At 38.5% G+C, this 18,853-nt stretch overlaps 1 protein-coding gene across 2 annotated transcripts; it reads right to left on the reverse strand.

The window, feature by feature from the left end:
• Positions 1-242: 242 nt before the first annotated feature.
• On the reverse strand, positions 243-17,510 carry LOC127949700 (serine/threonine-protein kinase BRSK2-like). Of its 2 annotated transcripts, none has more exons than XM_052547179.1 (19): positions 16,130-17,510; positions 14,639-14,733; positions 14,160-14,245; positions 13,843-13,983; positions 12,967-13,083; positions 12,853-12,886; positions 12,665-12,733; positions 12,323-12,469; positions 12,007-12,038; positions 11,359-11,523; positions 11,022-11,119; positions 10,130-10,280; positions 9,136-9,196; positions 8,068-8,671; positions 7,941-7,989; positions 6,708-6,831; positions 4,412-4,625; positions 4,240-4,329; positions 243-3,552 (listed from the first exon to the last, which is right to left on the reverse strand). In XM_052547179.1, the coding sequence occupies exons 1-19, from the start codon at positions 16,215-16,217 to the stop codon at positions 3,335-3,337; spliced, it is 2,583 nt and encodes an 860-aa protein (XP_052403139.1). In that variant the 5' UTR covers positions 16,218-17,510; the 3' UTR covers positions 243-3,334. The 2 variants fall into 2 exon arrangements, with proteins under 2 accessions (XP_052403139.1, XP_052403145.1); XM_052547185.1 differs by having other exon boundaries at positions 8,068-8,350; positions 16,130-17,508.
• Between the last annotated feature and the right edge of the window lie 1,343 nt (positions 17,511-18,853).

An 18,853-nucleotide genomic window follows, 5' to 3' on the forward strand; every position in this document is an offset into this window, starting at 1 on the left:
CACATTCCCTTGTGGAGAATTTATCAATCTCCTTTTATAAAATGTGATTTAAACTTTTTTGCTGAAAGATATTTCTTTATATTTTTTTGGCAGAAACCTTATTGTTAATTACTTTCTGTTTTCACATGATATGTATATATCACTTTCCAAATTCATCTCCACTTCTATATTTATATAAACAAATTATGTTACCATAGAAATGAAATGGGGAACAGGGTAATTAGGAAATATAATGGCACAGATTTTTATTTTTTTTATTGTTTATTGTTCTTTATCACAGGCAATAATAATAGTGCACTTTCTTTTTTTTTATTATAACACAAGACATTTATTTTCTTGCCATTTTCCCCTCCAATTTAATGACTTGCATTTCTTATGAAAAAAAGTTCCTACTGTGTGCAACGGGGAAGAAAGAGTACAGCTTTACAATCTTAAGAGGAGTATTCAGTAATGACGACAGAGATAATCACTAATCATCAGGTGAATATAGAATGAATAAAGAATGAAGATATGAGTAATATTTTCTGTTTACAATGAACAGAGATGAGGGAGGGGGAGCATACATTGGGGGCAGGCAGGGTGTATGTATATAATGAGAGAAGAGGGAAGGGGATGGTCTAAAGTATAATTTTATGACTGGGATGCAGGAGCAGGATGAGGTATATAATGTATGGTAAATAAGTGAAGACTAACGATACATATGAAATGTGATACGTGTGCTGTAAGTGTGAGGCGAGTATCAAAAACAGAATATCATTCAGTGCATTATGTGAAAGGGAGAAGGAGGAGAGAATGGACACGTAGAGCAGGAGAGTGTCATGAACACAGAGAAAGCATGTGGGGTGTATTTCACATTCACTCAGAGCTGGTGTCCAGACAGTCTGTTTTTGCACACTCCCAGACGTACCCTGCCTGAGAACTAACAGAATTGAATATAGAACGTCTTCAGGGTTTTGCTCTGGCGTTTCCTCTGCCCCTGCGAGTGACCGGGCATGTTTGAGAGCACACGTGCTAAACGTTTTGTACATGTGGATTTAAGGCATTTGGAGTGTACTAAAATAAGAATGTACCCCGTATTATATCTAATGAACAATGCTCCTAAACATTCAAGACTAGTGAAATATATTCAATGTGTTATTGAAAAACCAATTCGGGATGATGCAAGAGCTGCTTGATGACTGAACTGAACTGCTTTTTTTGGGCAGGAGTGTATGTGATAGCTGCGGGATGGTGACAGAGGGAGGACCAGAGCAAAATCTTGCTTTGCATTCAGTGCTCCTTACATCAGGAAAAGAGTGGACTGGAGAGAGGAAGAGAGAGAGATGAGCATTACGGTCAGATTCTGGGCTTAAGGGCAGAGGCTCATTGGAGAAAGAGCTTTTAAGTGGATATTCAGGATCAGGTTCCCCCCATTCACAAATGTAATGAGCTAAAAAGCCCCACTGATCCTGAGTCTGCACTTATGAGAGCACTTCACCGATTCCCATGGGTGGCCGAGGAAAGGGACAACTATTTGTTTGAATACAATTCTATCTTTAGGACAGTGCATTCCAGTATCAATGTCCAGTTATCATTCATTCTGTTTCATATTGTCAGTTTTGAGAAGGAGAGTCTTCTTGTGTCTGTGTGTGTGTGTGTGTGTGTGTGTGTGTGTGTGTGTGTGTGTGTGTGTGTGTGTGTGTGTGTGTGTGTGTGTGTGTGTGTGTGTGTGTGTGTGTGTGTGTGTGTGAAAAAAGAATACTGCTCGCATTTTGTACAAAGGGCTGGCCCGGTACACACGAGTCCGAAACTTTGGGCTCTTGTCTGGGTAACATTCTCAAAGAGGAAGAGTGAACACAGCAGGCCTTCTTCTTATTCCCTCTGTTTTGTTCCACTGCTTCCATAAGGTTCACTTTAGTCTTTACGTCATACATCCAGGAAGGTTCTGAAGTATTTTCCCCGTGGGAGACATCCAAGGCATAGAATCATTGCTTGGATGATTTTCAAAGTTTTTCTCCAGTTTTCATCCCTTTGTGAGTTTGCTTCTTTTTTATTTAAAATGAAATGAAAATGAGATGGGTAATCTTAGGCTTTGTTTTTAAAATATTTGGGAACAGACAGAAGAAGGCAGATTATCTTCCATTTTGAAAATTTCTAATTTTCTACTCTAATCATTTTGACTTTACCAGCAACACCCAACACTAATCCAAACCAAATAAATAAATACATAAATAAATACATAAATAAAATATGAATCAAATTAAATAAATATCTTTAAATAAATAAATTACAATTTAACATGTTTGACATTCACTTCATTTTGTTGTCGGAAATATTTCACATCTCAGCTCTAAAATATAATATAAATATCGAAGTGGAAACCAAAAAAATAATTTTTTTGGACTACCCCTTATTATGGAAGCTTTACCAGGAGTCACATGAGAAAACAGCGGAGTCTTCCCGCTGTCTCTATGTATGACACAAGGGAGTGACTGGCTATTTCGTTCCTCTTGTTTAGTCTCCATGTGAATGTGTCAAAGGAAATTCACTCTCTGCTGCATATCTGAAACTGACTGATTACTTGTTCAGGAGTTCAGGATCTACAGCACAAGCTTGAACAATCAGTGTTAAACATAGCCAATATCTTCAGAACTTAACATCTCGCTAAACGCACCGTCTGTCCTCAAATCATAAAGGTATAGTCACATAAGACTCTACTAGCATCTTGGGTTAAAAATTTTGATTCCCGTTTTAACAAATCCCTATTCTTTTCTTTACATGGTGTTCTAGAAATCCTTTTTTTGTGCTCCAAGTGGTATTAAGAACAAAGAACTTCCCTCTTTTTCCCGACATATTTGCTTTCTCTACCTCAAACAACTCTTTGTGATTTTCTGATGGATCATTGCTTATGATAATGATGATGATGATGATACGTTTAGAGACCTGACACATTTTCTTTCCTGTCCCAATTAGTGTTTGTTCCTCCTTGTATAGTTTGTTGGCATTAGATCACAGGATGTTCATCGGTATATAAATCTCCTTGTTTGTACTGTATGAATTCATTTATAGCCAGGGTTTATATTAAGCGATACATCTTGCTTCCTTTGTTCCTAAGAAGGTAATTTTTTTCATCAGACGATTATTTGCATGTAAGAACACTTCCATGTGGATAGACTCCTGAATCTCCTATTGTTGCAGTTGAATCCCAGGGTTTCCGCTAGTAATGTTAAAATCAAGATCGAGTATAAACCTGTTGTTGTGTACTGTGCAGATGGACTATGAGGGAGTCGTGTCTAGGGGGAATTGAGAGCGGGGATTGTCCCCACCCGCTCAAAAGCTTGTCTGATTAGTTCACTTAGGGCTGAGACTGGGTCCCATTTGAGGAAAGGAGGCGAGTTTTATCCTTGCCAGACCCCTTCCTTTGTAGTACACCCGCACTACCACCAATACTGCTCCCTTCTCCTCGATCGCTGCGCTCTGCTCGCTCACCGCGATCACCTCCGCCCTCCGAGCGACGAGAGTTCTGACGGGTCGGTGTGCTGGGTGGGCGAGACGAAAGCCCATTTTTCTCATCTGGGAGAAGAAAAACATAAAACATGAAAAACAAATTCACAAATGAATTTTTGTTTCAGAGTTTGATACGTGGTACATTATGAAATTTGAAACCTTCACATTTATCTAATAAAAATAAGATAAAAGATCTAAAAACCAAACTAAAAAAAAAGGCGACAAATTAATTTTAGTTTTAGATTTTGGTACATGGTATATTATAAAATGTGAAACCTTCACATTTTGCCTGCATTATGCATGAAAATGCCACTGGATATTTACTTAAAGATAAAGTTTAATGTTGGGTTTTTGGGTCATTTTTAAATTTAAAACTTTATATAGTGCTTTATACAATGCAACATGTGTGAAAGCAGCTTTATAGTTTTAACAGGAAAACAGTGTCGATAAATCTAGAGGACAATAGTAAACAGTCAATTTTTCAGTTACAGTCAGTTCATCAATGATTCAGTGATGTCACTGTCCAGCTCAGTTCAGTTCTCTTAATAGTGTCTATGCAATCAAATATTGGCAGGAATTAAGTGTACATTCGTTCTTATAGAGTAAAACTATTGTAAATACAAAGTACAAAAGGATATATAATAAAATAAAATGGGTAGGGGAGTCTAAATAAAAATGTATTAAAATATATGAATACTTGTTGTGTATGAGTAGATGTTTTTTTTTTTTAGGGTGTTGGCATGGAGCATTCACCTGCAAGCGCCTGCACAGAGGGCTGGTCATGTGTACTGAGAAGCTGAGCTTGAATGGTCTCTACCACTCTTTTAAACCTGCGACTAGGACCTGAAAAACAGTATTATCACATTTGTAGAAATGACAGCATGTACAGACTCATGAACACTCACTCTCTTGTCTTTTTAAATACCTGATAACAGGGTGAAGGTGACGCTGTAGATGCCAGTCTCTCTCCTTCCCTCCCTTTCTCTCTCTTTTTCCCTCTCTCGTTCTCTCTCTCCCTCAGAAAAGGCGATGTCAACCTGAAATTTGACAGGCTTCTGGAAGACAGACGTTCCTCCGGAGGACTTGTACTCCGCACGGAAACTTGTCTGAGAGATGACACTGTGACTCAGGGAGGGAATCTAGAGGAGAACAGAGACAAACATAAAAGTTCACATCCTCAAAAAAGAATGAACAACGCTTAAATTAAGTGAAGAGGAGGAGGAAGAGGAAAGGAAACACCTAACTTACAAACCAGATTACAAAAAAGTTGGGACACTGTACGAATTGTGATTAAAAAAGTAATGGAATAATTTACAAATCTCATTCATTTATATTTTATTCACAATAGAATATAGATAGCATATCAAATGTTGAAAGTGAGACATTTTGAAATGCCATACAAAAAAATATTGGCTCATTTTTGATTTCATGAGAGCTACCCATTCCAAAAAAGTTGGGACAGGTAGCAATAAGAGGCTGGAAAAGTTAAATGTATATATAAGAAACAGCTGGAGGACCAATTTTCAACTTATTGGGCCCTATCTTGCACCCAGCGCAATTGACTTTGTACACCGACGCATGTGTCATTCCTATTTTGCACCCGCGCAAAGCGCGCTTTTCCCTCCACAGAAGCACGTCCCTAAACTAGTGAATGAACTTGCGCTCCCTGGGCGGTTCAGCGCAAAAAAGGAGGCGTGTTCCGGCGCAAACAATCCCTGGTGCTATTTTGCTGTTCCATTAAACAATTGCGCCACTGACCAGAAAAAACCTAGTCTAAAGTCAGTGGCGCGTTGCGCGTTGTTCATTATGCTATTTTAAGGGCGCATGCTTGACCATAATGTATAGCGTGCACAACGCGCATACACTTTGCTCATGTAATCTACACAGATGCAACAGTTATTTTTGCAAATCATAAATTGTTACACTAAAAAAATATTAACACATGAGATGACGGAAATCATTGTGGTGTGCCACGAAGATGTGAAAAAATAGGCATAAATCTAGCTTACAAATTATTCAGGCTAATTGTAGTAATTAAGGATCAGACCTCTTTGCCCAATAGTGGCAAGACATATATGTATATAAGGACATCTGACAAATTGGTTTGTCCGTCAAGAACCAGGAAAAAAAATCGATGAAACAATTGTGGCTATTTCCTCCCACGCCTGTTTAACCGACGCTATTTTGGGTGGGTTTCTCCCATCCCCATACAACACAACACAACTTCTCTGTCTTTCACTGCTCTTACAAGAACATCAGTCTCCTCGGCTGTGAACCGCTCCTGGCGTGCGCCTGGTAAATACGCCATAATAATAGCAATCCATAATGGAACTTGCGCATCTGCTTTTAAAGGGAATGTTGGATGACGCTCTGATTGGTTTATTTCACGTTACGCCCAAACCACACCTATGAATAATGAAGCTACTTCAGACCAACCCATTTTAGATTTGCGCCGGGCGCAAGACCCATTTATTCCACCGGGAATAACAGTGCCGAGACCCGCCCACAAAGTTACTTGCTCTTCGCGCTTTGACACTTGCGTTTCAGATCGTTAAAATAGGGACCATTAGGTCAACGGGCAACATGATTGGGTGTAAAAAGAGCCTCTCAGAGTGGCAGTGTCTCTCAGAAGTCAAGATGGGCAGAGGATCACCAATTCCCCCAATGCTGCGGGGAAAAATAGTGAAAATTGCAAAGAGTTTGAAGTTATCATGAGTGTGTGTGCCATGGTCAGCTTACACATCTGAAAATGCACCATCATTGTTGAAAGTTATATCCAAGTTCTAGAACAACATATCCTCCCATCCATCCGGGTACTGAAATGACAAGCCTGCAGTCCAGATCTTTCACCCATAGAAAACATTTGGCGCATCATAAAGAGGACAAAGAAGACCCAAGACAGTTGAGCAACTAGAAGCCTGTATTAGACAAGAATGGGACAACATTCCTATTCCTAAACTTGAGCAACTTGTCTCCTCAGTCCCCAGACGTTTGCAGACTGTTATAAAAAGAAGTGAGATGTGTTGATGCCATGAAATTTTAAATCAACTTTTTTTTTTCCTTTACATTTTCTCAGTTTAATCATTTGATATGTCATCTATGTTGTATTCTAAATAAAACATTGAAATTTGAAACTTCCACATCATTGCATTGTTTTTATTCACAATTTGTACATTGTCCCAACTTTTTTGGAATCAGGTTTGTATTAAAATGATACTAACCGATAGGAAGGCATGGACAATGTCAGCCTTGATTGAGCTTAGTGGCTTGTCTCTGATCACCACAAATATCTGCTCTTCCCTTTCCAGACTGATGAAATTTCCAAACCAAGACTTCTTTGCCAGCCTATAGAAAAAGATCAAATTATATGCAGATTAATACACAAAATGTACCTTACACATGCAGTTTCATGGCTCTCATTCTACAGCAAATACACATTATGGACGTTTTAACAGCATAAATGGATCTAATTATTTGGATAAATTATCTTTGAACAGTGGTGTAAAGTATTTGAGTAAATGTAATTAGTTATTGTACTTGAGTATCTTTTTATATACTCTGTAAATTAATTCTGTAATTTTATTCCACTACATTTCTGAATGAGTATCTGAACTCTTTACTCCATTACATTTGTTATGAGTGTTGCACTTAGCTTTTTTTGCACCAGTTTATTTCCGCTACAAAAGCAGTGATATCGCCACAACTAAAGTACAATATCTTGTGCGTTTTGCCCTTACCAAAATTGTCAACAAGGCTACTTTACATGAATGGCAGTTTCTTAGTAAGTAGTTGTGAATCACAGGTGTTTTATATTTGAGATGAGGACATGACTGCAACCACTGCAAGAAGGCTTTTTTTTTTTTGAGGTGTTCAGTTTTTTGGTTTTAGAAAATAAATAAGATTGCTCTACTCACAAATCAGCTCTTACTTGTATTTCACTGGCTTGTTCTTTAACTAGTGCTTCTTTGATTCTATGTTTAGTATAAGTGAAATAATAAACACTTTTTAAATCAGATACTCTTTTACTCAAGTTGTTTTGGAATAGGTAACTTGTAACTTGTAATGGAGTTTTTTTAGTATCTGTACTTTTACTCAAGTATGGTTTTCAGGCACTCTTTTCACCTCTGTATTTGAAAATACTTTTGCAAGGGTCTTCTCAGCTGCCTTCATTCCTAGAATTGTACATGTTCAGGGAAAAGTAGCCAAATATGCTGCAAAAGCTTCAGAACATGCACACTGAATCGTAGTTTTTGCTGTGTCAACACTGAACGTATAAACATAGCACATGTAAAATGCACCAACATTAAAATTTTGTAATTGTTTTATTTAATGTCTGATTACAAATAAACCAATAAATTACTATTATTAAAATTCTACTTTGTGTAAATAAATGTAAAATGAAACACTAAAAATTACAACCAGTGGTTTTTAAAAGCCTGAAGCGAAATACTTACTCTGGGCTGGACTCTGGAGTTAAACTGGACATATCTTCTGACGTAGGAACTAATGAAACAGATAAAAAAAAATGTTACAATGATGTTTGACTCAGTGACAACAATAATAAGGCGATGCTCCTCTCACCCTGTAGCCTTCGGCGGTGGAAGCGTGGCGAACCCAGCAGGTTGTTCTTGAAGGAGTTGAGGCGTGTCCTCCAGTGGGCTGAACTACTGGCAGCCATTCCACCACTTCCCCCAGGACTGGAGGGTGGGGTTAGGGACATGGAACCTCCGCCCACACCACCACCTCCTTCAGCTCGTGAGGAGGAAGAAGAGGAGGAGGAGGAGGGCGGGGTGGGAGGGGGGTGCTGAGGATGGTGCACAGGGGTCCCCAGAGGGGTGGGGAGTGGGGAGCCCTGTGGGGTGACCTGCGACACATTGGGAGAGTTAGGATAGATGGTCTTAGTGACAGACTTCAGGACAGAAGGAGTAGGGAAGAAGAAGCGAGGGACGGGGGACAGGTGCGGAGAGGGGGAGGGTGAAGGAGACGGAGGATTCTGCAGGGGGAGGGACTTCATAGACTGCAGGTGGGGACGGTCAGAGGCTGCTTTTGAGGGTAGGGTCTGGGTTTTTTGGTCAGCCACACGTTGGGATGCCCGGGCTGTGGTGGAACTTCCTGCTTTGGGGTCTTTGGACTGGGTGGTGGAAGCAGTGGTGACTTCAGTTTGGCTGAAAGTGAAAACTGGGCTCTGACAGGTAGGAAGAGAAAGGACAGAAGGATGGAGAGGGAAAGAGGAATGGAGAGATGGACACAGCAATGGTCATGAGCGTTAATGATAGATATGGGTATATGATTATTAACATTAGAATTAAACTGAGAAGAGTTAGAAAAATGATGCATAGCTCACTGAGAAGCATGTAAAAAATTTTAGTATAAATTAGTAAACAATAATTAGGTTGTTAATTAATGTGCAAAATGCAAGTTAAAACAAGCTCAATGTTTTTGTGTGTGTTTGGTGTGGATAATGACTCCAGTATGAGGACAGTATGAGATAGATGAACATAAAAAGAGCAGCTGAATCCAGTTCAGCTTTTGCTATTCATACCACAATAACAAGAACAAGCACAATACCTTTCACCGTTGTAAACTGAGCTCTACATAGTAGTATTATACTTCTAATTCAATATCAGTTAAAGGTGAGGAGCAACTTACTCGAGGGCTGCTGAGGGGACTGGATGAGAGGCCTGTTGAAGCTCCGCTAACTGACCGAGACCTATCAGAACACCAGGACATATCAGTCAAACACCCCTTCATGCTCATAGATATATACATTTTCTTACAAACACACACCTAGTGTAAATAAAACTCTTAGTTGGGAATTCACTAGGAATGAATTGCACCAGCTAATAGTGCTGTTTATTTGAATGCTCTACACAGTGGTTCTCTACATAATTTTTGATCATTTGGTCATTGTTTGATGAATTAAGACCATTTTACGTGGTACGCAGCAATTGCAAGTTAATTTTGAATCTGAGAGATGTGAGCAGCAAGCGTCGGCCTGCGTTCACAAGAGTCCAGGCGCTCTGTCATGCACAAACTACTAGCAGTGCACACTGTGGAAGATTAAAAAGTTTGGGGTTTTTTTCAACTACTGTGTGTCATTGATCAATCAAAATGTAGTATAATCACAACCATTACTTAGCTTTTACAGGGTCAAAAAATAACAAGGAAGATGATATAATACTAGCTGTTACTGATTTTCCTGCGCTCTATGATGCCTAAACGTAACATACATGTAATTTTAACCTTGGAAGTTTTGTTTTATTTTCTTTCACTTACATACAACAAAAATACAATATTCATATATTATCCCTGATGAATAATATGTTTCACTCACAAGTACAAGCACTTCATTTTTGTACACATCAGAAAAAAACTACCATGTACCATGTAACATTCCCTTCAATGTTGCCATGATTAAAGATCAATAGAAAATGCACATAAATAGATCTTTTCAATAACATTATAAGAGGCAAACCACTTTATTGTTAATGAGGTAGATCTATAACCAGTCTAGTTTATGTAGAATAAATAAATAAATGTGCAAGAGAGCATAGTTAAATGCACAATATTGCACAGTAAAAAGTATTTTTTGTGCAAAAATATCCATAGTTCTGCAACACATCAGTGAATTTTTTGCATGTACCTCTGGCTATGTGCAGAGGTATCCAGTGCTCTGCGGGGAGGTGTTGGAGAGCCCTGATCTGTCACACTGAGTACCTCCAGACTCTTTCTCTCCGGCCGACAGCGCCCATGACGGGTCAACATGGGGGAGTCCACCCGCTTACGGGGAGGATCTGATCACACAACCACAATCACAAACATACATCCACTGTAACACAAACATCTACTGTGTACTCTTCTTGAGTACACAGTCACATTTCAAACCTTACTATATCTATGATGAAATCTAAGGTTTGTTTATATATATATATATATATATATATATATATATATATATATATATATATATATATATATATATATATATATATATAATCATGGCATGACAGTAAAATGATAGACAGCAACATATTATGGTTGCATAGTTTGTTAAAAAAATCAGAATGCAATTATTTTCTCATATTTTGGCAAGATTCTGTAAGATTTTTACCGCAATATGATAAACACTTAACATCTGACAATTTGTTGCAGCTTAGATTTTGAGGCAAAATGGACAAAAAATTACATAGAAATAAAGTGTGCAAAAAAACTACAAAATATACTCGCTATGCTGCCCTAATAACCACATGCTACGACTTCCCTGTCAACCTCCTAATGATGATGATTCTCCACCTTGAAGTCTCCTTTTAGTCCTGGTCTGGTCTTGACATGTTTATTTTGGGGAACAAGCCCTCAATATGTTACATTTACAAATCACTGATGTTTGCCTTAAAGCTCTTAAATGAAGCTGGCTTACTTTCAGGCCTAAAGCACCAGCGTGCTTTCTAGGTCACCAGCTATTCTCAGGGTGTTCAGTGACAAGCTTTGAACATGACAGCAACAAGCACAGGCCTGAACTGCAAAAGCTCACTCACCAACATCATTTCTGGGTGGAAGATGTTCATCTTCATAACTAGGGTAGCGCTCCTTTCTGTCCAACAGAAGATAGTAGATCAACTTCTCCTGGTTTTCTCTGGGAAGGGAGAGATGAACTGACCTTCAATGTATTGACAAAAGCATTCTTCAAAATATCTTCTTTTGGGTTTAACTGAAGAAAGTAAGTCATTACATGTTTGGAATGAGTAAAATCATTTTTGAGTGAACTATCCTTTTAAAGTCAGTCGTATCTTGTTTGAAGTACAAATCTTGAGTTTGTGCACTATTCTGTGAATTACAGACTGAGGTGTCACACAGACAGAAGATCAGACTTACTCTTCACACTGCAGGTCTCTGGTGAGCTTGACACGGTCTCTGAAGCAGCCCAGCGAGTGCATGCTCTCCAGAACATCAGGGTCCAGATCTGTAAGAGACAGAATCCTCTTCACACACACACGCCTCGGGGCTGGCTGCTCTGGACACGGCTCGTTCCTGCCACCTCTGAGACAGAAAGACACATAGACACACAAGCAAATCAATGTGGAGTGCACCAAGGGCGTTAGAAACAACATAAAAAAATAAAATCCACTTTTAATGGAATAGTTCTGTTTAATACAGAAGGAGAAATTCTTGCACAGCATAGTAACATTGGCTTAAAATTTTCAAAAAAGACAAAGAAAATGGTATATTCCAGATCTTCAGGTGACATACAGTATGACAGCTTTGTGTGAAGAGCAGACCTCTGGCTATACTAGATTGGATGGCAAGATTTTCATTTAAAAGCAACATTCAGTCTCACTGTTGCACAAAATGTTTTGGAGCTTGACAGACACACTATAAAACTGTTATTGTATGAAAAATGCCACTCAAATATTTTTCAAATTCTCGTGGGAAAGAATAACAGCATACAGGTTTGATAAGGCATGAGAATTGGGAAATAATTATCTTTTCTGAACGGTTCATGGTACTTCACTTAATACTTACTGATACCAGGGGTGCTTTTGTATTTCTTCCAACTGAGAAAAGAAAAAAATCAAGAATTATCATTAACATTCCTTGGCAATACATTAAGAAATTAATACTTTTATTCAGCGAGGATGCATTAAATTGATAAAGTGATAAAAAGTGGTAAATATATATATATAATGTTCATAATAGAAAACAATTCTTTGAAATTATAAGATTGTTTCAAATTTATACCTGTTTTTTACTTTTTATTGGTCAAATAAAAGCAGTCTCTTACCAAATGGTAGTGCATATGCACTTTCTATATGGGTGCATTGAGTTTTGTGTTGTATACCGTGAGGCGTTTCTCAGGTTTAACCTCAATCATGCCACGGAGGAGAGCCTGGCAGTCCGGAGGAATGAAGTGAGGCATGTGAAATACCCCACTCTTCACCTTCTCCAACAGCTGACGCAGGTTATCATGGTCAAAGGGCAACGCTCCCTGGGAGGTGAAATGTTACAATTCACACACATTTCTAAAGGGGCAACCAAGAGCATAAAGCCTGCATTATCCCTACAATCAATGGCAATTTTGAGACAAAACATTTATTTTCCAGCCACTGAGAGTTTTAATAAGGCATGTAAAGGTGGAGAAAATGTTGGAAATGACAAATATAAGATGCAGCAAGCTTCTCACCACCAGCAGAGCAAAGAGAATGACCCCACAGCTCCATACATCTGCCCGACGTCCATCGTATTTCTCTCCCTGTGAATAAAAAAACCCCACTAAGTTCAGATAAGCACTGGTTGTTTTGTAAAATGTGAACCTATGAGACTTATATGTTAAATCATATGGTGCTTTTGCTCTTAGAGCTTTGTCCTTACCCTGATGACCTCAGGACATGCATAATGGGGTGATCTGCAGATACATAATATAGAGTATTAATTCTTCATTATAATTAATACAGTATTAAAAGCACCCAAACTTAAACTACTGACCCACAGCTGGTCTCCAGCAGACTGTCCCCAACCTGTAGGGAGGCCATGCCAAAGTCAGCAATCCTGATATTATTCTTCTCATCAAGCAAGAGGTTTTCAGGCTTTAGATCTCTGTGGCTGGAAAAAAATTCAGTGACAACACTGTAATATACTTTTGTATATTGTAATATTTCTTTGAGAAAAGTCTGAGAGTACTCTGCAGTACATGTAACAAAAATAAGTCACAAAGTTTAGTAATACATACACTTTCTTTCTTTATTTGTTTTGTTTTTTATTTTTTCAACATACGTTCAATGTGCAAAAAAAAATACTACTGTTTAAAAGTTTGGTGTTGGTAAGATTTGTTCAGCATCATTGCTTCAGTGTCAGTCTTCAGTGTCACATGATTCTTCAGAATTCATTCTAATATGATGATTTTCTGCTCAAGAAACATTTCTTAATAAACACTGAAAACAGTTGTGCTGCTTTATATTTTTGTGTAAACCATTATACATGTTTCAGGATTCTTTGATGAATAGAATGTTCATTCAAAATTGACCTATTGTATAATGTTATAAATGTAGTTTTATCAATTTAATGCACCCTTACTGAATAAAAGTATTAATTTCCTTAAAAAACTTTTTTTTTTTTAACAGTAGTGTATATGTGTACCTTACATATACACTACTGTTACCCATATATTGAAATAATGCAAGTCAGCTCCGCCTTCTTAACTTGGCCGCACATTTTCATCTCACCACACACATCCACATATTCCTTATGTCGCAATACTTGCTACAGAATGCTGATTAGGCAGAAATATTAGGAAAGAAATAAGCATGTAAAGGAATCTCTGTGTGCAGCATATTAAATAAAAAGGTAAAAAGAGACATTTACCATATAGAGTGACTGTGACAGAAGTCCAGAGCAGATATAATTTGTTTGAAAAACTTTCGAGCCTCTTTAGGTGTCAATCTGCCTTTCTTTACCAGGTAGTCAAATAACTCCCCACCAGATACATGTTCCAGCACTAGATACCTGAGAGAATGAGAAAGACATTTATGAAACAAATGCACAGAGATAAATGCACATGAAATGATACACACAAGCAAACCTCTGAAGGATTCAGGATGTAATTCTGGACAAGACAAAACAAGACAAGACACGACAAGGCCATACATGCTTAAGATGTGTGGAGAAGCAACAATACTTACAGATATTTGTTATTCTCGTACACATCATGCAGTTTTAGGACATGAGGGTGCTCTATTAGTTTAAGAATAGCTATCTCTCTCTCCACCTGCAGAAACGGGGAGAGCGAGGAACACTGAATGAGAGTTCATTAGGAAAAAGGAGCGACCTTTATGTAGGAAATAGCCAAGCAAAGATGATTCCTCTCAACTAAAAGTGAACCAATCAATAGAAAGTGAATCAATAGATTAACAAGAGTCTGACAACCAACAGTAGACATGGACAGAAATGACTTAGCAGGGACAGTCTTGCATTTCTTTAGCACAGAACATTAGGCAAGATGCAGCAAATACTGTGGTTAATAAAGCATTTGGAGTTATGCAGCTGCTGTGCTATTGAAGAGTCACTGTCAATAAGAAAAATCTGCATACGCAGGAGGTGACTGAGAAAAACTAGAACTTTTAGACATTTCCATTGTAAATTCATTGTATGCAAAACTTACTTTCATAAGAACAGACTCTGAGAGCTTTTCTCTGTTAACTATCTTTATGGCCACCTTCTGTCCTGTGATGCAATGAATTCCTAACTTCACCAGACCTGCAAGAGGAACACAGATGGTCATTCTTCGTAGATGCATTTTAAAAGTGGACTACATTCAAATCCAAACGAGATGCACATGAAACAGTAAAAGTAGACAACTGATATCTGCAACATACATAGACAACATTCTAACATTCTGCAACATTCAGACTGCACAATTTTAAGTAAGCAATTCCCATTTCTATTACACTTGAAAAAAGCAGCACTAACAAAAACACTATGACTTATGCACACTCCAAAAAAAAAAATCCTAAAAACACACTGCTCATATAGACAGTCAGATAAATCATTATTGGACACCCTCTTTTACTTGCCAAAAAAAAAACAGTCTACATCCTAATGTATGTAGATCTATGTCACTTTTGTGCACATTCATATTTACAATGTGCTGTGTGGCCTTTGCATTCAGAACAGATCGTTGATAAGCAATTGTTAAACCTTAAAACAAACTAGTATCCAGGTTTACCTGACTAGTCTTGTACCTTTGTTAATTACTAGTAATCTAAAAGGGATCATTTTAAATTTTACTAGTACCATTTTACATTAGTATACTACATACTCTTTTCTTAACTAGTTGCTTTACCTGTTTTATAGTTACTGTTAACAAATTGCAGTTTGTTGCAAATCTTGTAAATATTTAAGTCGTTACTTGTTTCATTGAACTAAAGTAGCTGATTCATTACCTACAACACTGTAAAAATCAAGTGAGAAAATAAATGTTAAAACAGTCGAGGAAGTTTCTAGTTTCCCATAAATATGTACCAATATCAAATAAATTAACACTAGTAAAACTACTAGCACAGATATACTAAACTATTGGAATAACTAATAAGGACTAGAATCTATTGAACAGTTACTAGTGAAAGTATTGTTCCAGCTACAAAGGAAAGTGAAAAGTTGAACCACAGTTTCCATTTGTTACAAGTAGCAATGGCATATATGTCTGTCTCTAATGCAATAGCGAAAGTGCAAGTGCCAGCAACGTGGAATAACTGAACAGAAATGCTTAGGACAAGTACAAGCATTGTTAGGGTAGTGCAATTGATAGTCACTATTGGATAACAAATATAAACATAAATATAGATTAAAAAAATAGATTGCAGTCTCATTCAGGCTTTGAAACAGCACGAATGAATCACTGCCATTCATGACTCAAAAATAAAAGCCGGAAAGATGAAATAATCTTCCTCCCTCAATCAATGTCCTGTCACTTGCCTCTGTGCCTCATTACATTTCATCAGCTGAAACACCCCTGCAAACACATTAACCGCTTTGCTCATCGCCGAATCAACCTTTCAACAGATTAATTCTTTAATGAGACGCGCGAAGAAGAGCAGATTTTATTCCAGTGCATTAACTGAGTGCTAATATCCCAAAGAGGAGCTGCTCTTACCTGTCTGGCCCTTCCCCAGCGTCTTCTCCAGTCGGTAGGGCCCGACATACTGAGCTGCCTGACTCCCCGACAACTCCTTACCGGACATTTCGTTCGACCGAGCTTTTGTGTCACAATATAAGCGGATAAATCAGTGTATTTTCACAACGTATCCCCCGGTGCCTGTCCTGCTCACGTAATAGCTCCGCCGTACAGACATCACAGACGGTGAGCGATGACACAGGGATGCTGAGACGTGATGTCAGTGCCGTGGCCTACTCCCAAACATCTGCCGTCTCCTTAAAGTTCGTGGAAATGGATCGGTTACATTTTCCGTTCGCAAATATCAAAAATAAACAGAGTTGCTTAGCCGAGCCTATTAATACGCCGCCCACACTTCAGCAGTTGTTGAGACTTACACGGCCTGGGGCTGCTGTTGGATGAATGATGAGGGGACACGATTAAATCTGGGCCGATGGGCTAGCTACTATATGACTACATCAGATAATAGGTGTGAATGATACTAAAATGATTATGAATATAGAAGACAGGTAAAGATAACAGGAATAATAGGCAGCCTGGTTCGGTCATCAGTTTGTTTTCGCCGGTATCTTATTTTTAAAATTATATTCATGTAGACTCCCGTTGTTGCCAAACTGCAAGTATTTATTAAAAACTTGCCCACATCTATTCTGCGAAAAGAACCGCACATCCGGTTTGTGACACCTTGCACGTATTATGTCTAAGATTAAGTGAATCTTTCTTCTGCTAGTGACTCTCCAAAGTGTTTCGTTTTAGTTTGATAAATGTTTGGATGTAAAGGATGAGCGTCCCGACGTGCCTGATATAAACTACGGTATATTCCAGGCCTCACATCCGGAAATACGGGAGAATTACTCGGGAGAAAACAGCCACCCTTTCGCAAAAGGAAGCCTCGGTGACTTCCGTCACATGAATCCGCCAATTAATACACCGAGCGCGTTCCACATTGCGCTTTTGTAAACTACAGTGTTTGCGCAGAAATCCCTGGCTTTATTAGTACGGAGCACATATTGCTGGTCAAAATACAAGCATCTTTAACTACCGTAGGGAGCCTCCTCTCCCCTCCCTCCCTCCCTCCTGCTCGCGCGCGCTGGCTATGTGCACATCACAGCATCTTCTCGCGCTCTCCTCCCGTCGCCTCGGCTACAGCGCGTGGAGTCATTCTGTCGAGTTTGCGTTACAGTCGCTGGAAACTGTCTGGCTTTAATCCGTTCGCTTCGGTTGCCTTGTGACCGCGATGATAGGAGTCCCTCTGTCAGTGGGGCCTTTCTCTGGTTTCTCGCGTTCACTCTGCCTGTATTCCTTCTCCCCATCCGACACGACACGAGCAGCATCAGCATCCGGGTTCTGCGCTGCTTGCGTCCCCTCCCTTACGCGATTCCCATCGAACATGCTCGTCATAGCCCCCCATCCCATTTCCGCCCGAGAACACGTCCCTCACATTATTGAACTCATTCCGCACATTATTGTCATTGGGCAGCACATCTGTCCTTTTTTTATGAAATATTTTAAGATCATTTGTTATCATATTTATAGACTAGAAGCCCCATCTACATTGACCTTTTTTTTTAATATGACCACAATCTTGCAGGAATATCCATATTTGATGATTGTAGTTTTTTGCACAGTGGTTTTCAGTATTTTTACATGTAGACCTGCATTAAGCAGACATTAGCGACAGGTACAGAATTCTTAAGAGCTGACTCTTTACTCATTTTCAAGAAACATCTAAAGACTCATCCTTTTCGCCAGCACTTAACCAACTAATACTATTACTTTTATTGTCTTTCATATATTGATTTAAAAAAAAAACTTGTCATGGCACTTGTATGCTGTTGTTGTTCTCTTGTTGATATGATTGCTTCTATTGTTCTCATTTGTAAGTCGCTTTGGATAAAAGCGTCTGCTAAATGATTAAATGTAAATGTTAAGAGATCCAATAATTTTAGTAGTTTGTAAAAAAAAAATAGATAGATAGATAGATAGATAGATAGATAGATAGATAGATAGATAGATAGATAGATAGATACATTGATTGATTGATAGATAGATAGATAGATTGATTGATTAGAGGGGACAAGTTGCCCTTTTTGTTTTCTTTCTATTGCTACAAATTAAGGAGCATCCATGCAGTTCAATGTGTGAACACAGGGTAGCAGTAGAGACATAGACATAGAGCGTGTTCTGCAAGCAAGAAGTTAGTGGAAAACTTTCCCAACACAATACCCATTTTTTCTTTTTTTTTTTCTTTTTTTTCTTTTTGGGGGGGGGGGTTATTTCTTGATCTCACCCAAAAACATTAGGCATAGCGAAATGTTGGGAGTAACGTCTAGTCCAATCTTTATCAAGCGGTCTTAGTCCAGACAGCAGGGGGCATTGATATAGCTCTTTGAGATTTGTATTGGTCTATATTTTACAAGTGAGGCATTAACTGTTCATATATTGTATTAAAGTACCTATATTATGTACATTGAGTAATTACAAGGTTACATGTTTTCTTTTTTTAAAAGGTGCCTTCTGCTGAGAAAATTCAGTGTTTTTAATCGTTATCTGAAATCAGCAGACAGCGGTGATTCCTGCAGATTCACTTAGACTTGCAAGTCAGCACTTTTATTTCAGCACTGCTATTTTCCCTCACGTGATGTTTCTCAAGGTCAAACGCATTCAATGACCTTCCATGCCTTAAAGTTGTCCCATATTCCT

This window comes from Carassius gibelio, chromosome A3 (genome assembly GCF_023724105.1).
Source record: "Carassius gibelio isolate Cgi1373 ecotype wild population from Czech Republic chromosome A3, carGib1.2-hapl.c, whole genome shotgun sequence".
NCBI classification, from domain to species: domain Eukaryota; kingdom Metazoa; phylum Chordata; class Actinopteri; order Cypriniformes; family Cyprinidae; genus Carassius; species Carassius gibelio.

Coding starts and splice junctions, on each gene's coding strand:
- LOC127949700 (XM_052547179.1), bottom strand. CDS start 16,217: ATGTCCGGTAAGGAGTTGTCGGGGAGTCAGGCAGCTCAGTATGTCGGG. Junction 14,246..14,638: donor CAGAGTCTGTTCTTATGAAA/GTAAGTTTTGCA, acceptor CCGTTTCTGCAG/GTGGAGAGAGAGATAGCTAT. Junction 6,832..7,940: donor ACTCCAGAGTCCAGCCCAGA/GTAAGTATTTCG, acceptor CTTTTTCTATAG/GCTGGCAAAGAAGTCTTGGT.